Consider the following 17,107-nt stretch of genomic DNA (forward strand, 5'->3'; position numbering starts at 1 on the left):
CTGCCTTTGAAGGGCCTGTAACTCTATTACAAGTGTTTCTTTGACTGAAACACATTTTCAACAGAAGGAATTCATGCATTGAGCCAACACTTACTAAATACATAGTAAGTGCTAGGAAGAACATGGTCACTACAAATACCAAACCCAAACCCTGTTCTATGGAAGCTCAGAATATTGGAGACACAAATACAAAAACATAAATAAGAACATACCTGGTGGAAGATGAGAGGGGAGGTGTTGATATGGATCTTACTAGGGGAGGCTTGAGGAAGTTGAATAGGTTCTTCCAGTGTAGATGAGGTAACTTTCTTTTTATAAAAAAATAATTATTGATTTGACTGTGCTGGGCCTTAGTTGCGGCATGTGGGTTTTTTCAGTTGTGGCATGCTAGCTCTTATTTGCAGCTAACATGGGATCAAACCCAGCCCGCTGTGTCAGGAGCGAAAAATCTTAGCCACTGAACCACCAGAGAAGTCCCCAGTGCAGTAATTTTCTAACCTAACCAAACCATTTTAGAATTTGTAAAGCAAATCAATGATTTTGTTTTTAATCAGATTTTGACCTATTAAGCCTTTAAAAATAACCAAGGTGTATACATAGCTCTTAAAACAACAAAAATGAAGAAACATATAAAACTTATTACTGAATCTTTTTGATTATCCCAGTTTTCAAAGAGGAAATCTGAGGCCGCCCTGGGTAGTAATGGGAGCCTGGGGTAAAACATGGGCTCCTGCTTTGCAGTTAATTCTTCACACACCTCTTTAACTTCTTCCTAACGCTGAATGCAGACTTGGTAACTAGATTTGATTTCTATTTCAGCAATCAGTCAATCGTCTTCTAAAGGGAAAGACCTCCTTAACTTTTCTTATTGAACCATTAAACCTTAAAATTCTATTGAAACCAGAATTTCTATTGGATTCTCAAACAATACCTCTAACAATATGTACCTTCTTCCTTGCACTTGAGTTGGTGACTACCTGTTTCTCTATTTGTCATTGTGTTTTAATAAAAGGTTTTCTTGGATGTGACTTAGATTGTGTTAGCACTGGTTGTAATATCTATGTATGCTCAGTCATGTCCAACTCTTTGTGACCCCATGGACTGTAGCCTGTCAGTTCCTCTGTCCATGGAATTCTCTAGGCAAGAATACTGGAGTGGGTTGCCATTCCCTACTCCAGGGGATCTTCCTGGCCCAGAGAACAAACCCGCATCTCTTGCATCTCCTGCATTAGCAAGCAAATTCTTTACCACTAGTGCCACCCAGGAAGCCCAGGGGTGTGTGTGTGTGTGTGTGTGTGTGTATATAGAAAAATATATATATATACATGAGACACCTTTGGGGTCACTGGTTTACTCCCAATATCAGCAAACTCTTCTGTTGTCCTTAAAAAAGTGTCCTTTGTCAACACCAAGAGAACAGCCCCATTAAGAAAATCAGACCAAAGACCTTAACCAAGAAGGTATACAGCTGGCAAATAAGCATATGGAAAAAAGTCCCACACTGCATATCATCAGGGAAATACAAGTTAAAACAACAGTAAGATACCACTATGCAGGTATTACAATGGCCATTACCTGGAACACTGAACACCAAATGCTAGTGAAGATATGGAGCAGCAGGAAATCTCATCCATTTCTGCTGGAATACAAAATTATATAGCCACTTTGGAAGACAGCTTGGCAGTTTCTTTCAAAATGAAACATATCCTTACCATCCTATTCAGTAATCATATTCCTTGGTATTTACCCAAGCAGTTGAAAACTTGAGTCCACACAAAAACCTGCACATGGGTGTTTTTGCAGCTTTATTCATAACTGCTCAAATTTTGAAGCAACCAAAATATCTTTCAGTAGGTAAATGGGTAAGTAAACTATGGTACATCCAAAAGTGGAATATTATTCAGCACTAAAAAATATGAATATCAAGCCAAAAAAGGACATGGAAACTAAAACGCATATTATTAAGTGAAAGAAATCAGTCTAAAAAGGCTAAGTATTATATCATTCCAACTATATAACACTCCAACTATATAACACTGGCAACAACCAAAGGATCAATGCTTGCCAGGGGTGGGGAATATGTGAGAGGAATGAATAGGCAGACCACAGAAGATTTTTAGGGCATGAAAATACTCCATGATATTATAATGATGGATGCATAATGATAATGCATGTCATTATATATTTGTTGAGACCTGTAGAATATACAATACCAAGAGTGAGCTGTAAAGTAAACTACAGATTTGGGGTGATAATGATGTGTCAATTTGATTAATCAATTGCAGCAAATGTATTGCTCTGTGGGGGAGGATGTTGACAATGGGAGAGGCCATGCATGTGTTGGGCAGAGGATAAGTGGGAAATCTCTGTGCTTTCAGTTTTACTGTGAACCTAAAAATGCTCTAAGAAAAAGCCTTTTGCAAAAAGGCTTCTTTGTTTTCTGCTTGTTCACTCTCTTCCATAGTTCCTTCTTCCCTTACTCACTAGGTGCATTCTCTCTCTTACTGAAAAAAAAAAAAAAAAAAAAATATATATATATATATATATGTAAATATTTGGCTAAACTGGGTCTTATTTGCAGTATGTGGGATCTAGTTCTGGGATCAGAATCAAACCCAGGCTCCCTGCATTGGGAGCTTGGAGTCTTAGCCACTGGACCAGCAGGGAAGTCCACTAAGCTCACTCTCCTGCTCTTTTTTAATGTTATCCTTGGATGTTACCTGGCTTCCTTAAGATAACAGTGCTGAGTAACTGCTAACTGTTCTGTTAAGACCCACACTTCTCCATACTCAAGAGTGACTGGTATCTCAGGATGTCTTCCTCTGTGTTCCCATTAGGGAGATTGCTGGCCTCCAAAGGGCTCAGTCTAGTCATTTCCTATTTATTAGTTATATTGATCACCACCCCCAGAGGGATGACAGAAACCCTGGCACAGATATTAACTCCACAGTACAGAACACATTTGTTCATCAGCCAAGAGCTCTTTCAAACACTGTTCAAAAGATTAAAGAAAGGCCAGGACGACTTCACTCTTCATTTTTTTGTGTGACCTATTTCTATCTTCCCTGGCTGAATTGTTAACAGTGTTCTATATTATTTTTCAAGACAAGCATCCTAGCCAAAAAAAAAGTTTCTTTATGAACATTTTTTATTAGATTGAGCCACAACAAGTCTCCTAAAGCCTGACTGCATGGAGCCCCGGGGCACCAAAAATGCTGGGCAAGAGCTCCTTCCTTGCAGAGCAGACCTCCAAACAGTGCACCAAACCTTCCTGCCTCTGCCTTTATGCAGGGACTACAGAGCCAATTCCTTATCCAGCAGATTCAATTTACAGCATTTTATTTTCCAAGAATGGCACTTTAGGGAAATCAGGCTTACCAATTGGGCCATCTTAAAAGAGCTTATAATTGAATGAGAAAACTGAAGTTGTGCTTTGACTTCTCCTGACTTGGCTTTCTTTTGTCAGTCAGTCAACAGATATTAATTGAGTGCTAGATTGCGTTCTAGGCAGAGTGCTGGGCGGTGGGAAAGAGGAGGGCAGATAAGACAGAGGAATACTTGCCTTTGTGTGGTGAACTGTCTGGCCTACTGGTCCCCTTTCCACAATCATCTCTCCATTTGGTCATGGAATTAAAGGGGACAGTGTTTACTTACAAAGCCATTCACATCTATCACATGGAACAGGTAGCGCAATCCTATGATCACAGCAGTGCTCTGGAAGGCTTAGGGAATATTAGGTAAAGTGAATTTCCCTTTATACCATCACAATGACAATAAGTGCCTACAGAAATGGCCGCTTACCAAGTCGGTAATAACGTTTACAAAATACATTGCAGATTTTGGAAGACAGCCACTAGGCAAATTGCAAAATGTAAAACTTTTCCCTATTTGCCTATCAATTCATTTGAAAATTGAACATTCTTCTTGAAAGTAAAACAGGAAACTAGTCTTTTGAATTGGGCTGCTTGCAATGGGCTTCTTTAAGGGTAACTGTACACAGCAATTATTGATGAGAAAGAATGGTAGCCCTCCAGAGAACTGGGCAATCAGTGTGAAAGCACTCCACATACAGTCAGGACTTTTGAAATTCAGACATGACCTGTGTTAACTCCCAATAATCCAAGGCAGGGGTGCTATACAGCAGAGATTTATAACTGGTATTATTTTATTAAATCACACCATAGATTAGCACTCTAGATTCATCATAATTGTACAGAAAGCCAGTCCAAGACCAATAGCATCTCTCACCCATTGAGAGACATTTGATGCAAGGACACATACACACATATGGTATGTATGATGCCAAAAGCCAAGTAAAAAGCAAGAAATTTGGTCCACTGTGCAGACCTCTCTGAATTAGGTCTTCTGCATCAAGATAGAAAAACATCAGGATTATCAGGTTTTTCAATTTTTCAACAGGTGTTTTGGCATTTTGGCATCAAATAATTAAAATCAAATTTTCTCTCTCCCATCACACCACAGGAAAAGGCTCATCCAGAGGCAGAAAAGAACCAAACATATTACAGCATGTGAAGAGACAAAATCAAATGCTTGCTCTTGATAATAAGTAATTGTTCTTTCTGTTGCATCAAGTTTATCTTATGGGTTATTTTCAGAATATATCACTAAAGTTAATCCATTGTTACATTCTGGCAAGTTCTGAATATCTATCAAATTAGTTTGCCATAAAGGATGGATTTCAGATAAGCGATGGTTGTACCCATTTGCTTTTGAGTTCCAAAATCTTTTCTGTAGTAAAATCAAAGAAAGAAATGACAAATAAACATTACTCAGATAGCTAAGGAAAAAATGATTTTACTCATTAGAATGCACTTGATATATTCAATTGATTCTGTTGGTGTAAACCATGAACTAATTCTTATTTAAGTTCTACTAAAGAATATTGTGCTTCCTTGATGGCTCAGTGGTGATGAATCCACTTGCAATGCAGGAGACTCAGGAGACATGGGTTCAATCCCTGGTTCAGGAAGATCCCCTGGAGGAAGGCATGGCAACCCACCCCAATATTCTTACCTGGAAAATCCCATGGACATAGGAGCCTGGCTAACTACAGTCCAAAGTGTCGCAAAGAGTTGGACATGACTAAACATGCAAAGAATATTATACTCATTGAATTCTATCCACTGTTAATGAAATCAATGGGAAAAATGGATAGTAGTAACTTACTCTCTCTCTATATATATATATGGCCATCCCTGTGGCTCAGTCAGTAAAGAATCCACTTGCAATGCAGGAGACTGCCTGCAATACAGTAGCCCTTAGTGTGATCCCTGGGTCAGGAAGATCCCCTGGAGAAGGAAACGGCAACCCACTCCAGTATTCTTGCCTGGAGAATCCCATGGACAGAGGAGCCTGGTGGGCTACAGTCCATAGAGTCACAAGAGTCAGACACGACTTTGTGACTAAACCAGCCACACTCTTATATACTGTACTATGCCTTCAGTAGTGCTGTAAATTAAGATGATGTAGCAGGCATATGAAGTGTGGACATTACACACGGAGCGTTGGTCAGGATGACAGTGAGAAGGAATAGAAGAGAAGGAGGAAGCCCTCATCCTCTGCCTCTATTTTTCCAAAATCATTCTTTCTCACTGTGACAAGTGACATGACAGTGTTTTGGTAAGAATACTGGCTAAACTGCTGAACTAAAAAAGAGCCTGAATACAAAAGCTCAACAAAAGTGCATTTCTTTCTCATAATAGTTTGAATGTAGGGGTGGGACTGTAATGGAAGAAACCCTCACTCACAGGAATATTCAGTTTCTCAGTTTTCTGAGACGCTATAACAGGATACTATAGATTGGGTGGCTTAAACAATCAACATTTATTTCTCACAATTCTGGAGGCTGGGAACATATGAGATGAAGGCATCGGGAGATCTAGTGTCTGGTGAGGACCTGATACCCGGATTGCACATGGCCAGCTCCTCTTTATGCTCACCTGGCAAAGAGCAGAGAGAGGAGGCACATTCACCTGTCTTTTCTTATAAGGGCACCAATCCCGAGTGAAAGAGCCACACCCTCATGACTTAATCACCCCAAAGGCCCCATCTCCTAATACCAATGCCTTGAGGGTTAGGATTTCAACATAGGAACTGGGGGTGAAGGAGGGAGACATTAACATTTGGTGCATAATAATGTGCGTTGTTTATTATCTGTTTTTTTTTCTGCAGAGGTGGTACTAATGTGCTTGCTCAAGAACAAACTTCCATTCCAGCAGCCTCACTGACACGCATGCTTTCACTGTGGGTTAATTTGCTTTTTCCTATTTAAATGAGGTTGGAGTTCTCTGATGGCTCAGTGGGTAAGGAATCCAGCTTCAGTGCAGGAGACACGGGAGATGCCGGTTCAATCCCAGGGTCAGAAAGATCCTCTGGAGGAGAAGATGGCAGCCCACTCCAGTATTCTTGCCTGGGAGATCCCATGGACACGGAGTCTGGCCGGCTACTCAGTCCATTGGGTAACAAAAAGATAGACACGACTGAGCGATTGAACACACAAGGATACTTTCATTGTACAAGAGCTATTTGATCTCCTTTGCCAAACACTTTTTGTTGATACCCTTTGCCCCTTTTTCATCACATTTCTGGATCTTTTTTTAAAACTCTTGGTGACTATGGGAAACATTGTCCAGTTATGTCTTTCAGATAAACTTTAGAAGATAAACCTTAGAGTTTTTATTGCCCTTTCAAAGAATGTTTGGCTAGTCTTCATCCTCAAATTAGCCCTTTTGGAAGTAATCCTTCACGTACAAAAAAATCACCACTTACACTGACTATAAAGAAATAGTTTTAAAACGGAAATAAACTGTTCAGAAGTTGGTATATAATATTGACTTATTGTTTGTTGAATCAAGGAATAAATTATGGGTGGATGGATTAAAATTGATGCTGCAATGAAAAAACATTTTGCTTTTCAACTGTATTTTTTATGCAAAATTAACTATCAAATTTAAATTTAATATCCGTTGGGAAGATTTGGCTTAAAGAAAAAGAATGCCCAGCTACAAGTGACTAGGAATTTATCCTCTCCTGTAACAAGATGCCTGAAGTAGGCAGCTCTAGTGTTGCTAAATGAGCAGCACAATGAAGGCATCAAGAAACAGGCTCTTTCCCTCATTTTCTTGTTTGCCCTGAACACATCACTGTTCACATTTACGGTTGTCCACTTGAGGCTGCAAAATAACTGTCGTAGCTTCAGAAATCACATCCCTACCAACTGCATACAGAGGCAGGATAAAGGGTTAAGAGCATCTTCTGAAGAGCATCTTCTTATCACAGAGAACTTGCCCAGAACCCCTTTCCTAGTGTACTTATTCATCTCCTTCTCTAGCTGCATCGCAGGCCCTCTGCTAAACCAATCATTGGCAAAGAGCTATGGGTCCTCCATGAAGGCTTTAGGAAAATGATGATTAATCCAACAGGGGGTCGACCCACCTTCCCTGAGCACATTGCTGCTTGATTGCAAGTTTAGAGTTCTGGGTGCAAGGAAGAATGTGGGAGGGGCTGGGAACCAACAGGTGGGCAGACAGCCAACTTTGCATTAGTTACAAACTTTTCCAGAATAACTTTCTCTATTTATCTATACCTCCTATACGTGTGTGTGTGTGTGTTTTGTGTTAAAAAAAAATTTTAAGCCTGTTTATTTTTTTGGCCATGCTGCATGACATGCAGGATCTTCCCTGCTATCAAGGATAGAACCCCTGCCCCCTGCAGTGGAAATAGAGTCTTAACCACTGGACTACCAGGGAAGTCCCAGGGATGATATTTTTTTTGATAACTATGGCTTTTCCACATTCTTGGAAGAGAAGAATTATATTTTCAAATGATTTCTCATTTGTTTTAGTGTTAGAGCTCTTCCAGGTACTTCTTCAGAAAAATAATAGGAAAATAAGCATCTTGGGGGCTTAAGCCTAGGGTAAGTGTGACCGTGGGGAAGGCACTGTTCTGAGCAGGAGTGGGCCCCACAGAGCAGCAGGCGGGGCCCAGGACAGAGGACCACTCAGAGACCCCAAGAGCAGAGACTTCCGAAACTGACTTTTAAGTTTTCTTTTCCTGCACCGAAATGTCCTTAGGATAGGTAGTTGTAAGCATTCAGTAAATCTTATCAACTGCATTCCAACATCAGCTTTTTATTATTAATAGCAGTACCTGGTGTAAAAAAAAAACATGGAGCACAAGAGCAGGTTAGGAAGAACAGCTTGAAAGAGCAATTTCAGGACAGCAGAAAGCATTTAACCAGAAGAAGCAAACCCACAGAGGCTGAAAGTTGGTTAGCAATGCCAGGGGCTGGGGAGATTCAGGAGAAATGGATAGTGACTTCTAATGGGTACAGGATTTCTTTTCGGGACAATAAAAATGTTTTGGAATTAGTGGTAAGAATTGTACCATTCTATAAACACTAATGACTATCGTGCACTTAAAACGAGCAAGTTTTATGGCATGTAAATTATATTTCAATAAAGTCTGTTTTTAAAAGGATCAGCACAGCAGCTGGAAACAGGAAGTAGTCAGCAACACTGGGCATGCTCAGTGAATCCTCAGAAACTCTAGTCTGAAGGTCTGTACTTCTCAGGGTTGTTTAAGGTGATGGATTAGGTTGACTTGTTTGAATATTAAATGAGTGATGGACTGGAAAGTCTGGAGATCTTGGGGACTTGGTTATAATAGCAATAGAAGCCCTTTCTGGATTCTGTTTCCATGATACCTCAACTGCTCTCTGGGTCCCTTGGTGCTCACAAACAGGACACTCTTCATATACACACACATATAGGTTGTAGCCTTTCTTTCTGAGGACAGCAGACTCTATGGTCCTCACTGAGTTGCAATGAACTACCCACTGGAACTACCCACCAGCACTCCCACGTTCTCCAGCTTTAGGATGTCAGGTTGAATGCGTCTCACCGAGAGGCACGATAGCATAATGGCGAGATAGCTGGGCACAGGAGTCAGACTGCCCGGGTTCAAGTCAGCTCCCACATCTACAGGTTACCAGCTAAGAGGTCAGGGGAAGTTACTTGGCCCTCCACACCGCGCAGTTTACTCTTTGTATTATTGGGATAATATTGATGCCAAAGCATAGAAATATTGTAAGAATTACATGAATTAGTCCATGTAAAACACTGAGAACTGTACCTAGCACCTAGCAAGGACTATAATAATAAACCTCAGATATTATTATTTATAATAGTGTGCAATACAAAACATCGCTCCAACATCCAGTGCATTTGAGAAGCATGAATGTAGGATTCACCTGAATTGTAAACTGAAGACAAGGATGACAGGTAAAACCATGGGTTGTTTAAGACCATGGGTGATACAGAATAGATGGTAATTTTTAAGAGTGGCATATCAAATCCCTAGTCAGGGGTAGGGGTAAAAGCTTGTGTGGCGAAAAATGAAAAACAAACAAACCAAGCAAAAAATACCAAAAAACAAAAAACCTCTTTTTAGTCCTTTTACCCCACGTTGTTGCTAAGAACCAGTCATTTATATTTGTGTCACTTGGGATTCTTTGTTGTTGAAAGTGGCAGAAATCTCAACTTAATGATTAAGGCAAATAAAAACAATTTTTTAAAAAAGACCTTGTTTTATATCTGATAATCTGAGGTCTAGTGCTAACTTGCAGGAAAGTCGTCTGAATGCCAGGGCCCTGTGAAATCAGGACTCAGGACTCAGTTTCTCTCTCTCTCTACCACTCTGGTCCACCTCTCTGGGTTGACTTTTTCCTGTTGTATCTTTTCCTGGTGGTAAGATGACAACAGTATGTCTGCCCCACCCCCACCCCACCCTCCTAGGTTCAAGGCCAGTGAGAGGAAAAATATTGTTGTTGCTTAGTCGCTCAGTTGCATCTGACTCTTTATGACCCCATGGACTGTAGCCCACCAGACTCCTCTAGTCATGGGATTTCCCAGGCAAGAATGCTGGAGTGTGTTGTTATTTCCTTCTCCAGGGGATCTTCCCAACCCAGGGATCCAACTCGCATCTCCTGCACTGGCAGCCAGACTCTTTCCTGCTGAACCACCAGGCAAGCCCAGAAGAGAAAAATAGGAAACTCAAGTTTTACCAAAAGTACCTTCGCACCTTCCTGCCTCTGACAGGTTCCAGGACCATCCCTGAATGAATGGAGTTCATTCATCCAAGTAGAGGAAATGCTTCCATTGGACTGGTTGGAGTGTCTCTACAAATGTTTCTACAAGTCTATTGACGGAAAAGAGTTAATTTTTTTTTGTCAAAAATGCAAACCCACAGTTTTAACCAGAAGGGAATTTTTTCAGTGAAAAACAATCATTTTATTGATTTGTCTGAAATGGACTTAAAATATATATATGTATATTTTTTGTTCAGCTTTGCTGCTTTTCACGGATTCTCAGCTTCATAGAGTAGCTACAGGATGTTGCCTTCTGGCATGCTGGCATTACCTTTAATGCTTATTTTGAAAGAAGTCATTATAACTCTAGTCAACCATTTCTAACTGCAGCCAGATGACAGCTCCTACCACTTAAATGGCTTCTAGAGGTACCTATGGAAACATCAATTGCTGATGAAAACAAGCAAGCCAGAACCAATCATAAACCATCACAATGACACTTAAAGCTTGTAGAGACAGACTGATGCCTCTGCTTTTTGCTTGGTTTTGATCTTTGGAAAAGAAAGAAAAATAAGGTCTCAGAAACATGCTGGCAAGTAATGATTGTCTTCACCCTCCAAGTACCTCTCCAGAAGGGGGCTGACAGGAAGACTTCCTCTGGCTTTCCGCTTTGATGACGTTTTAAACTCCATCTTAACTGAAGTCAGTTGTGGCTGGCTCTCACAAGACAGAATGAGGCAGGACTTTATTTTCACTTTACTTTTCCTTGACTGGAAAATGGGAGTGTTTTTGATGTTGTTGTTTGACACCAAACTGCCATGCTAATTTAGGAAGTTCCTGATGGGGGGTGGGCCCTGCGCCCCAGATACTAAACACCACTCAGAGGGGGCAAACACAAGCCACACAGTGACAACAGAACAAAGATGAGTCCAAGGCAAATTTCTAACAATATACCTTTTAGCAGAGACTCATACTTTATTTTGACAAATTTAAGATAGAAAAATATCATAAAGTGAATATAGCAGTTGCTCTTTTTGTAACACGGTTTAGGATGTGCAGTGCGACTTGAAAGGCCTAGCTTAACTGAACGGTCTCATTTCTGTTTGGGTTTCAGTTAACACTGAATTATACATCAGCCATTGCATTTGCTTGAAAGAAAACTGGACACAGTAAAACTGTTTTTTAAAAAGGTTATAGCAGTCAATAACAAATATTACAAAGCAATGAACTAAAACAACCTTTCAAATATTTTTAATTACTAAAAGCCAACTTTAAACTTCATGATTAAAGCTAAGAATTCAGTTTCAAAATAGTTTTAACATCTTCTACCAATAGAACAATAGAGCACTTATATACCTTTTCAAAGTGAGGAAAATTAGAGTAAACATATTTCAGGTGACTTGAAACAGTAAACATCAATTCAGTGTAGTTAAGTACGCCATTTCAATAATATATTCTTCCGAAGTGGCCATAAAAACTATAGCTGAAACTCTCGTCAGAAAAGTGCCCCTGCATGTAATCTTTGAACTTAATTAAGTGCTGCCATCATCTCTATGCTCCATCTTTGGAGGGGGTGGTTGAAGGACTCTCCACATATGCAGATATTCGGTTATGGTCATAATGACCAAAAATGTGCCAGGAGTCTGCAGCTGAAACCCTGCCTTAGTTTGTTAGTCACCTTCCCATTCTTTTGCCTCTGTGATGCCTCTGGTATTCTCAGGCTAAATAATTCACACGGGTACTAATTTTGTTGCAGTCAGGCGTTTCAGCTTCTTTCTTTGCTCCCCTTCCCCACTCCTCCAAGCATGAAACTGGGCAGCTCCTCATTAAAATATGTCATCTTTCACATATAAAATAAGTGTATGTACATATATACATACGTGCATTTCCTTTTCAAGGACTGGGTAACTCCTCATTTTCTATCAAATAATCCTTCTTTATATACTTGGCTCCCCTAACCAACCTCCACACTTCGAGGTAAGCATCCTTTAATGAACTCCTGCCCACTTCTTCAGGGCTGTCTGAGATCTGCGAGCTCCTAGCCAACAGCGAGACCCCTCTGGGGCTGCCCCTAGCCTCTTGCCCACTCCGCTGAGTGGAGCCACCTGCTACCTTCCCACCTCCTGACCCGCCACTTCCACCCTCTGGGGGCAGCTCCTCCATGACGAACGGCAGCTGATCTCCACTCGGCTGCGCCTCCTCTCCCCCCGGCTGCGTCTCCAGGTCCTCGTAGTTGCTCTGCTTTCTAGTTTCCAAAAATTTGGCCACACAGTAAATGATGGAGCCCAGGGTGTTCACCACGACGCCGGCAATGAATAGAGAGGTGGGCTCCACATCGCTGAAGGCCACCATACCCACCGTGATGGTAGCGATGCTCTTCACCACCCCCACGAAGCTGGTGGTCACCGCCGAGTTAATGTAGGTGCAGTGCAGCGTGGTGAAGTTCATGGCACAGCCGATCAGGATGCACGCCACGAAGATGGTCACCATGGCCGGGTCCTTCCAGCCGGGGAAGGTCCAGGCGTGGATCGAGTCGGTGCTGGCGAAGGACAAGACGATCAGCAGCGGGGTGGCGGACACGGCGATGACGTACTGCGCGGTGAGCGGCCCGTGCTCCGTGTCTGCGCTCGCCTTCTGGATGAGCACCAAATAGGCGGCGTGAACCAGCACCGCCAGCACGCCGGTGACGTACCCGATGGGATCGCCGGTCAGGTCACCGGCTCCTGGAGCGCATCGAGAGAGGTCGGACGAACGAGGGCAGGAAGGAAACAGAGAAGACACTGGGTTGGCGGGAGTTGGTATCCACTGGGGGAAACGGCGTAGGTTGGAAAGTAGGGTGTGCGCCCTAGCTCTACCCACGCGTATCGAAAGGAAAAGCCAAGTACAGTCAATTGCCCAGTTCGAGGCAGGAGAGGCGCGCCCTCCCTTTCTTATCCTCGGGGGCGTCCCGTCTGCCTCTCTCCAAGACAGAGGCTCAGGACAGCACCGATGCCCTCGGGGTAGGCGCTGTGGCTTCCCCGAGCTGGCGCGGGTGTCGCCTGGGCACCTGGTACGACTGCCGCCTCCGTGGGGCACACAAGAGAGAGGGGGCCCCCGGCTCGTGGCTTCGCACCGGGCAGGCTGGGCATGGGGCGGCCCTCGAAAGAAGGTTTCCCGCTCCGCTGGCGCCCATCTCGCTGTCAGCGCCCAACCTGCCCGTGTCTCAATCCGCCCACCTCTGCGTAGCGCCCGCAGCCCCCTGCGCGGCGCGGGAGATCCCAAGCTAGCCTCGGGGCTCAAGCTTGGCTCTCATCGTCCCTCCCCACTCCGACCCCGCGTGACCCAGGGAAGTTCTCGGCCCCCTCCTTCCGTCTCGGTCTGGGGGCTCTAGCTCCAGGGCGGCTCGCCCACCCCCTCCCGGAGGAAGGAAGAAATAAAGGGGAAAGACGGAAAGGGGAGGGCGAGGAGGGAAGGGCGTGACGGAGCGAGACAAGGGCGGGGGTCGGAAACCCGGAGTAGTAGTGGGAGTGGGGGCTCTAAAGGAGGAGGCCGGAGCGCAGAGGAAGACTCGGCTGGGTCTCAGGGGTCCCATCTGCTAGCGGAGCCACCGCGTTCCAAGCTCTCTGCCTCAGTCTCCCCATCTGGCAGGGAGAGCTTTGCGCTGAGCGATCCCCGAGGTCTCTGGCTGGTGGGGCGGGGTGGGCCGGGGGTCCGCGCGGGTCCAGCTCACCTGCCAGAGCCGCGCCGCAGGTGGTGATGAGCACGGCCGCGAGCACTCCCGGCGAGGGCGCTCCGTTCTTGAGCACCAGGACGCCGATGAGCATGGTGACCAGGGGCAGGCAGCGCTTGAAGACCACGTACATGGGTAGGCTGAGGCCGCGCAGGGACCACAGCGTGAGGCTGGACTGCAGCGTCGACAGCAGGGCGACCCCCGCGAAGGAGCGAGCCAGGTTCAGGCCGAAGGGGGGCACCGCGATGAACCCCAGGCGCCGCAGCAGCTCCAGGCTCAGCGCCGCGGTGGAGCTGGTCAGGCACTGCACCAGGGTCAGGAAGGAGAACTGGTAGCGGCTGATGAGGAACTTAAGCAGGATGTTGAGGGAGCCGGAGAAGACCCCGTGCGCGATGGCCACCGCGATGCCCAGCACGCGGCCCCGGCGGCACAGCTGCCGCATCGCGCCTGCCCCGCCGCACCCGGCGGTGGCTAAGCTCCGGGACCGGCGGGAGGAGAGCGCGGAAGAAGGCCGGGATGAGCGGAGCGAGGGCAGCAGGGGCGCCCGCCCAACACCGCGGCCAAGGGCAGGGGGCGCCGGCTCTGCTGCGGAGAGAAGGCAGCTCCAGGCAGGCGTCCTCGCGGCTCGGCGGTTCCGCGTCCGACTGCCCCGCAGCTTCGGGGAGGCAGGAACGGGGGCGGGGGACTCCGAAAAGTGGCAGAGGTGGGGGGGCTGGTCTGAGAGGAGTGGCGGGAATCCTAGCGACAGAGACTTGTAAGTAGGTGACGAGCGGCGATGGGTTGTGTCCCGCGCGGTTTCACCGGCAGGGAGGACGCTCTGCGGCTGGAAACCCCGGCAGCTGCCGCGAGGGGGACCGGACTTGCTCCCCTCGGGCGCCCCAGCACCCGCCCCGGTAGGCTGTCGGGGCGCGGGCCCCGCTTCTGCATTGCCAGCCGCTCGCGCTCGTCCCTCCTTCCCGGATCCGGGCTGGAGGATCGCGGGCACAGCTAAAGATTTTGGAAACAACAGCGTTCCGGGGCCGCATCGTGTTTATTAGCCGCAACAAGTGACAGCGCTCGCAGCCCCCTTCCCTGCGAGATGCACCGGCTTTTCCACCCACGGTTTCTCCCGGCGCAGCCGCGGGACCCTGTTCAGCTGCCTGCCAGGGAAGAGAGAAACTTCGGTGCCCGCGGGTTGCCGGGCTCTCGGATGCTCGGGTGCCAACGTTGAAGGAACCCAGAGCCCCCCCCCCCAAGGACGCCACCGGGGCGTGCTTCACTTAGGGCGCGAGCCGGTCCCTTCCAGTCTCAGGCGATGCTCTCTCCAGTCCATGCGCCTTCCACGGAGGGACCCGGGGTTACGCTCGCGGCTAGGAGGGCAGGGATGTTCCGGGGGTCGCCGTGGCCTTGCGGGGCTGCAAAGCCTGGAGGCGGGGGGCATGGACATCTATTTCAAGCGAGGCAACGATGTGAAATAAGCCAAAAAGCAGAATCTGAGTCCCAGTAGTGTCTAATGGTTCCCGAGGATCGCCGGTTCCCAGGGGTGAGCCGGGAGCGACTGGAGGCTCTGGGGCGTGCGGGCGCGGAGGCAGGGGAGGGCACAGTCCCGAGGGCGGGAACCCGGGATGAGACTTGATACAGCTTTCTCTGGATCCGCGCAACCGACAGCCGGCCGCTTTGGGAAGCAGGACAACCCCTACCTCCTGGCTCCCCGGCCCAGAAGATGCCCGCCTCCCACAGGACTGGTGGGCTGTTTACTTCTTATTTGGCTCAGAATAAAAATAATGAAATTCTTAATTTCTGCAGGTGCAACACTTGTGTGTTCCATTGATCTGAATTTCGTTTTCTGTAAAGTAACGTCCGGACCTGCAAACTCAGCATCAGAAGGGTTCGCCCAGCCGAGGTCGCCGCTAAGAGTGAGCACAGTTTGGTTTTCGCGCTGCTTAAACATGGCAGGCTGGACCAGGGCTTGCGAGCGAGGAAGAGCGCTCGAGATCGCGGCGCCCTCCCTCTCCTTTCCTTCACTTCTGTTACCCACCAGGATCCCAATCTTCTAACCACGACAATGACACACGACACATTCCCCCAGCAATTCTTTTTTGTCCTCCACACTTCCACCGCATCATTTCCAGTCCAGATGTTGAAGTCGCGATTATTATTGGTGCCAGAAGGAAAGAACAGTTTACGTCGGGGATAGGTACAGTCAGAGCGATCTTTCATCCTAGCCGGCTCTGTGTGTGCTGGGAGCTCATGTGGGTGGGAGGCCTGTCTCTCGGTGGGATGCCCAGGGCCTAGCAGGGCCACCTCCCTGCTCCCCCCCCCCCCCCCACAGGTGAGTATTCAAGAAAATGTCTTCAGAATGGCCCCTGTGTCAATTTTCCAGGAACAAAACTGGATAGTATTATACTTATAGGCAGTGCTTCCGGTTCCCTGGGGAATTCGTGGGTTTGGGGTTTTTTTTGTGTGTGTGTGTGTGTGTACTTACAATCTGTGGTTACACACCATTGGCTATTTCAGGGACTCTGTTCTTCAACTGTTGATGTTATTTCTTTAGAAAATGAGGTTTGAAGCAACAGTTGACATTTATGTGTGTGGTATAAGCCTATATTCAAAGTACACTCATAAAAACTTTGAAAATTAATTTTTTAAAGACAGCATCAGCAAATACCACAGTTCTACTTCTGGGGGCTGTTCCAATCAAAGAATGGTGGTTTTAAGCCATATTAAGTAAATATAAAGAATTGTCTGCACAGACCTAGTTTTGGAATGATTCATTTCTGCCAGCAATTATAATTGCTTCCATTTGTGATGCTAACATTAAGTAAAAGATTTGAGGCTGATTCAGCTATCTTACTCTTCTCATTTAGGCAAGAATATTTAGCTTAATTTGAAACCTGCTTTGGCATAGAACAGTACATTTTCTCCACTTTACTGCAGATAATTCTTTTCCATTAGGGCTTTCATTTTTAAAAAAACTTAATACCATCTCCCTCACCAGTTACTAGATAAGCTCCTAAAAGAAAAAATGGGAAATCTCCTGAAGAAAAATGGGCGGTGGGTGGGAATAAGAATACCATTCTTAGCAAGGTTAATTGAACATGAATGTCAATCTGAAGGTCAAAAAGCTTATTTGACTTACTGGTATCCAGGGTCTAGGCTCAACCTCCATTTTCTTTGAAGCCACACAATAAATTTTTACAGTGTTAAATAAATCCTTGAGTTCATTTATTCAGTGAATATATCCAGCTAGTGTGTCGTACCAGGCCATCTCTTAGCCACAGAGGATTCAAAGATAAAAGCCCATCTTAGTC

At 45.7% G+C, this 17,107-nt stretch overlaps 1 protein-coding gene across 1 annotated transcript; it reads right to left on the reverse strand.

Moving 5' to 3' along the window:
- Positions 1-11,063: 11,063 nt before the first annotated feature.
- Positions 11,064-14,639, reverse strand: SLC35D3 (solute carrier family 35 member D3). Its single transcript, XM_020898698.2, has 2 exons — positions 13,818-14,639; positions 11,064-12,831 (listed from the first exon to the last, which is right to left on the reverse strand). The coding sequence occupies exons 1-2, from the start codon at positions 14,257-14,259 to the stop codon at positions 12,002-12,004; spliced, it is 1,272 nt and encodes a 423-aa protein (XP_020754357.2). The 5' UTR covers positions 14,260-14,639; the 3' UTR covers positions 11,064-12,001.
- Positions 14,640-17,107: the final 2,468 nt, after the last annotated feature.

This window comes from Odocoileus virginianus, chromosome 34 (genome assembly GCF_023699985.2).
Source record: "Odocoileus virginianus isolate 20LAN1187 ecotype Illinois chromosome 34, Ovbor_1.2, whole genome shotgun sequence".
Classification (NCBI taxonomy): Eukaryota; Metazoa; Chordata; class Mammalia; order Artiodactyla; family Cervidae; genus Odocoileus; species Odocoileus virginianus.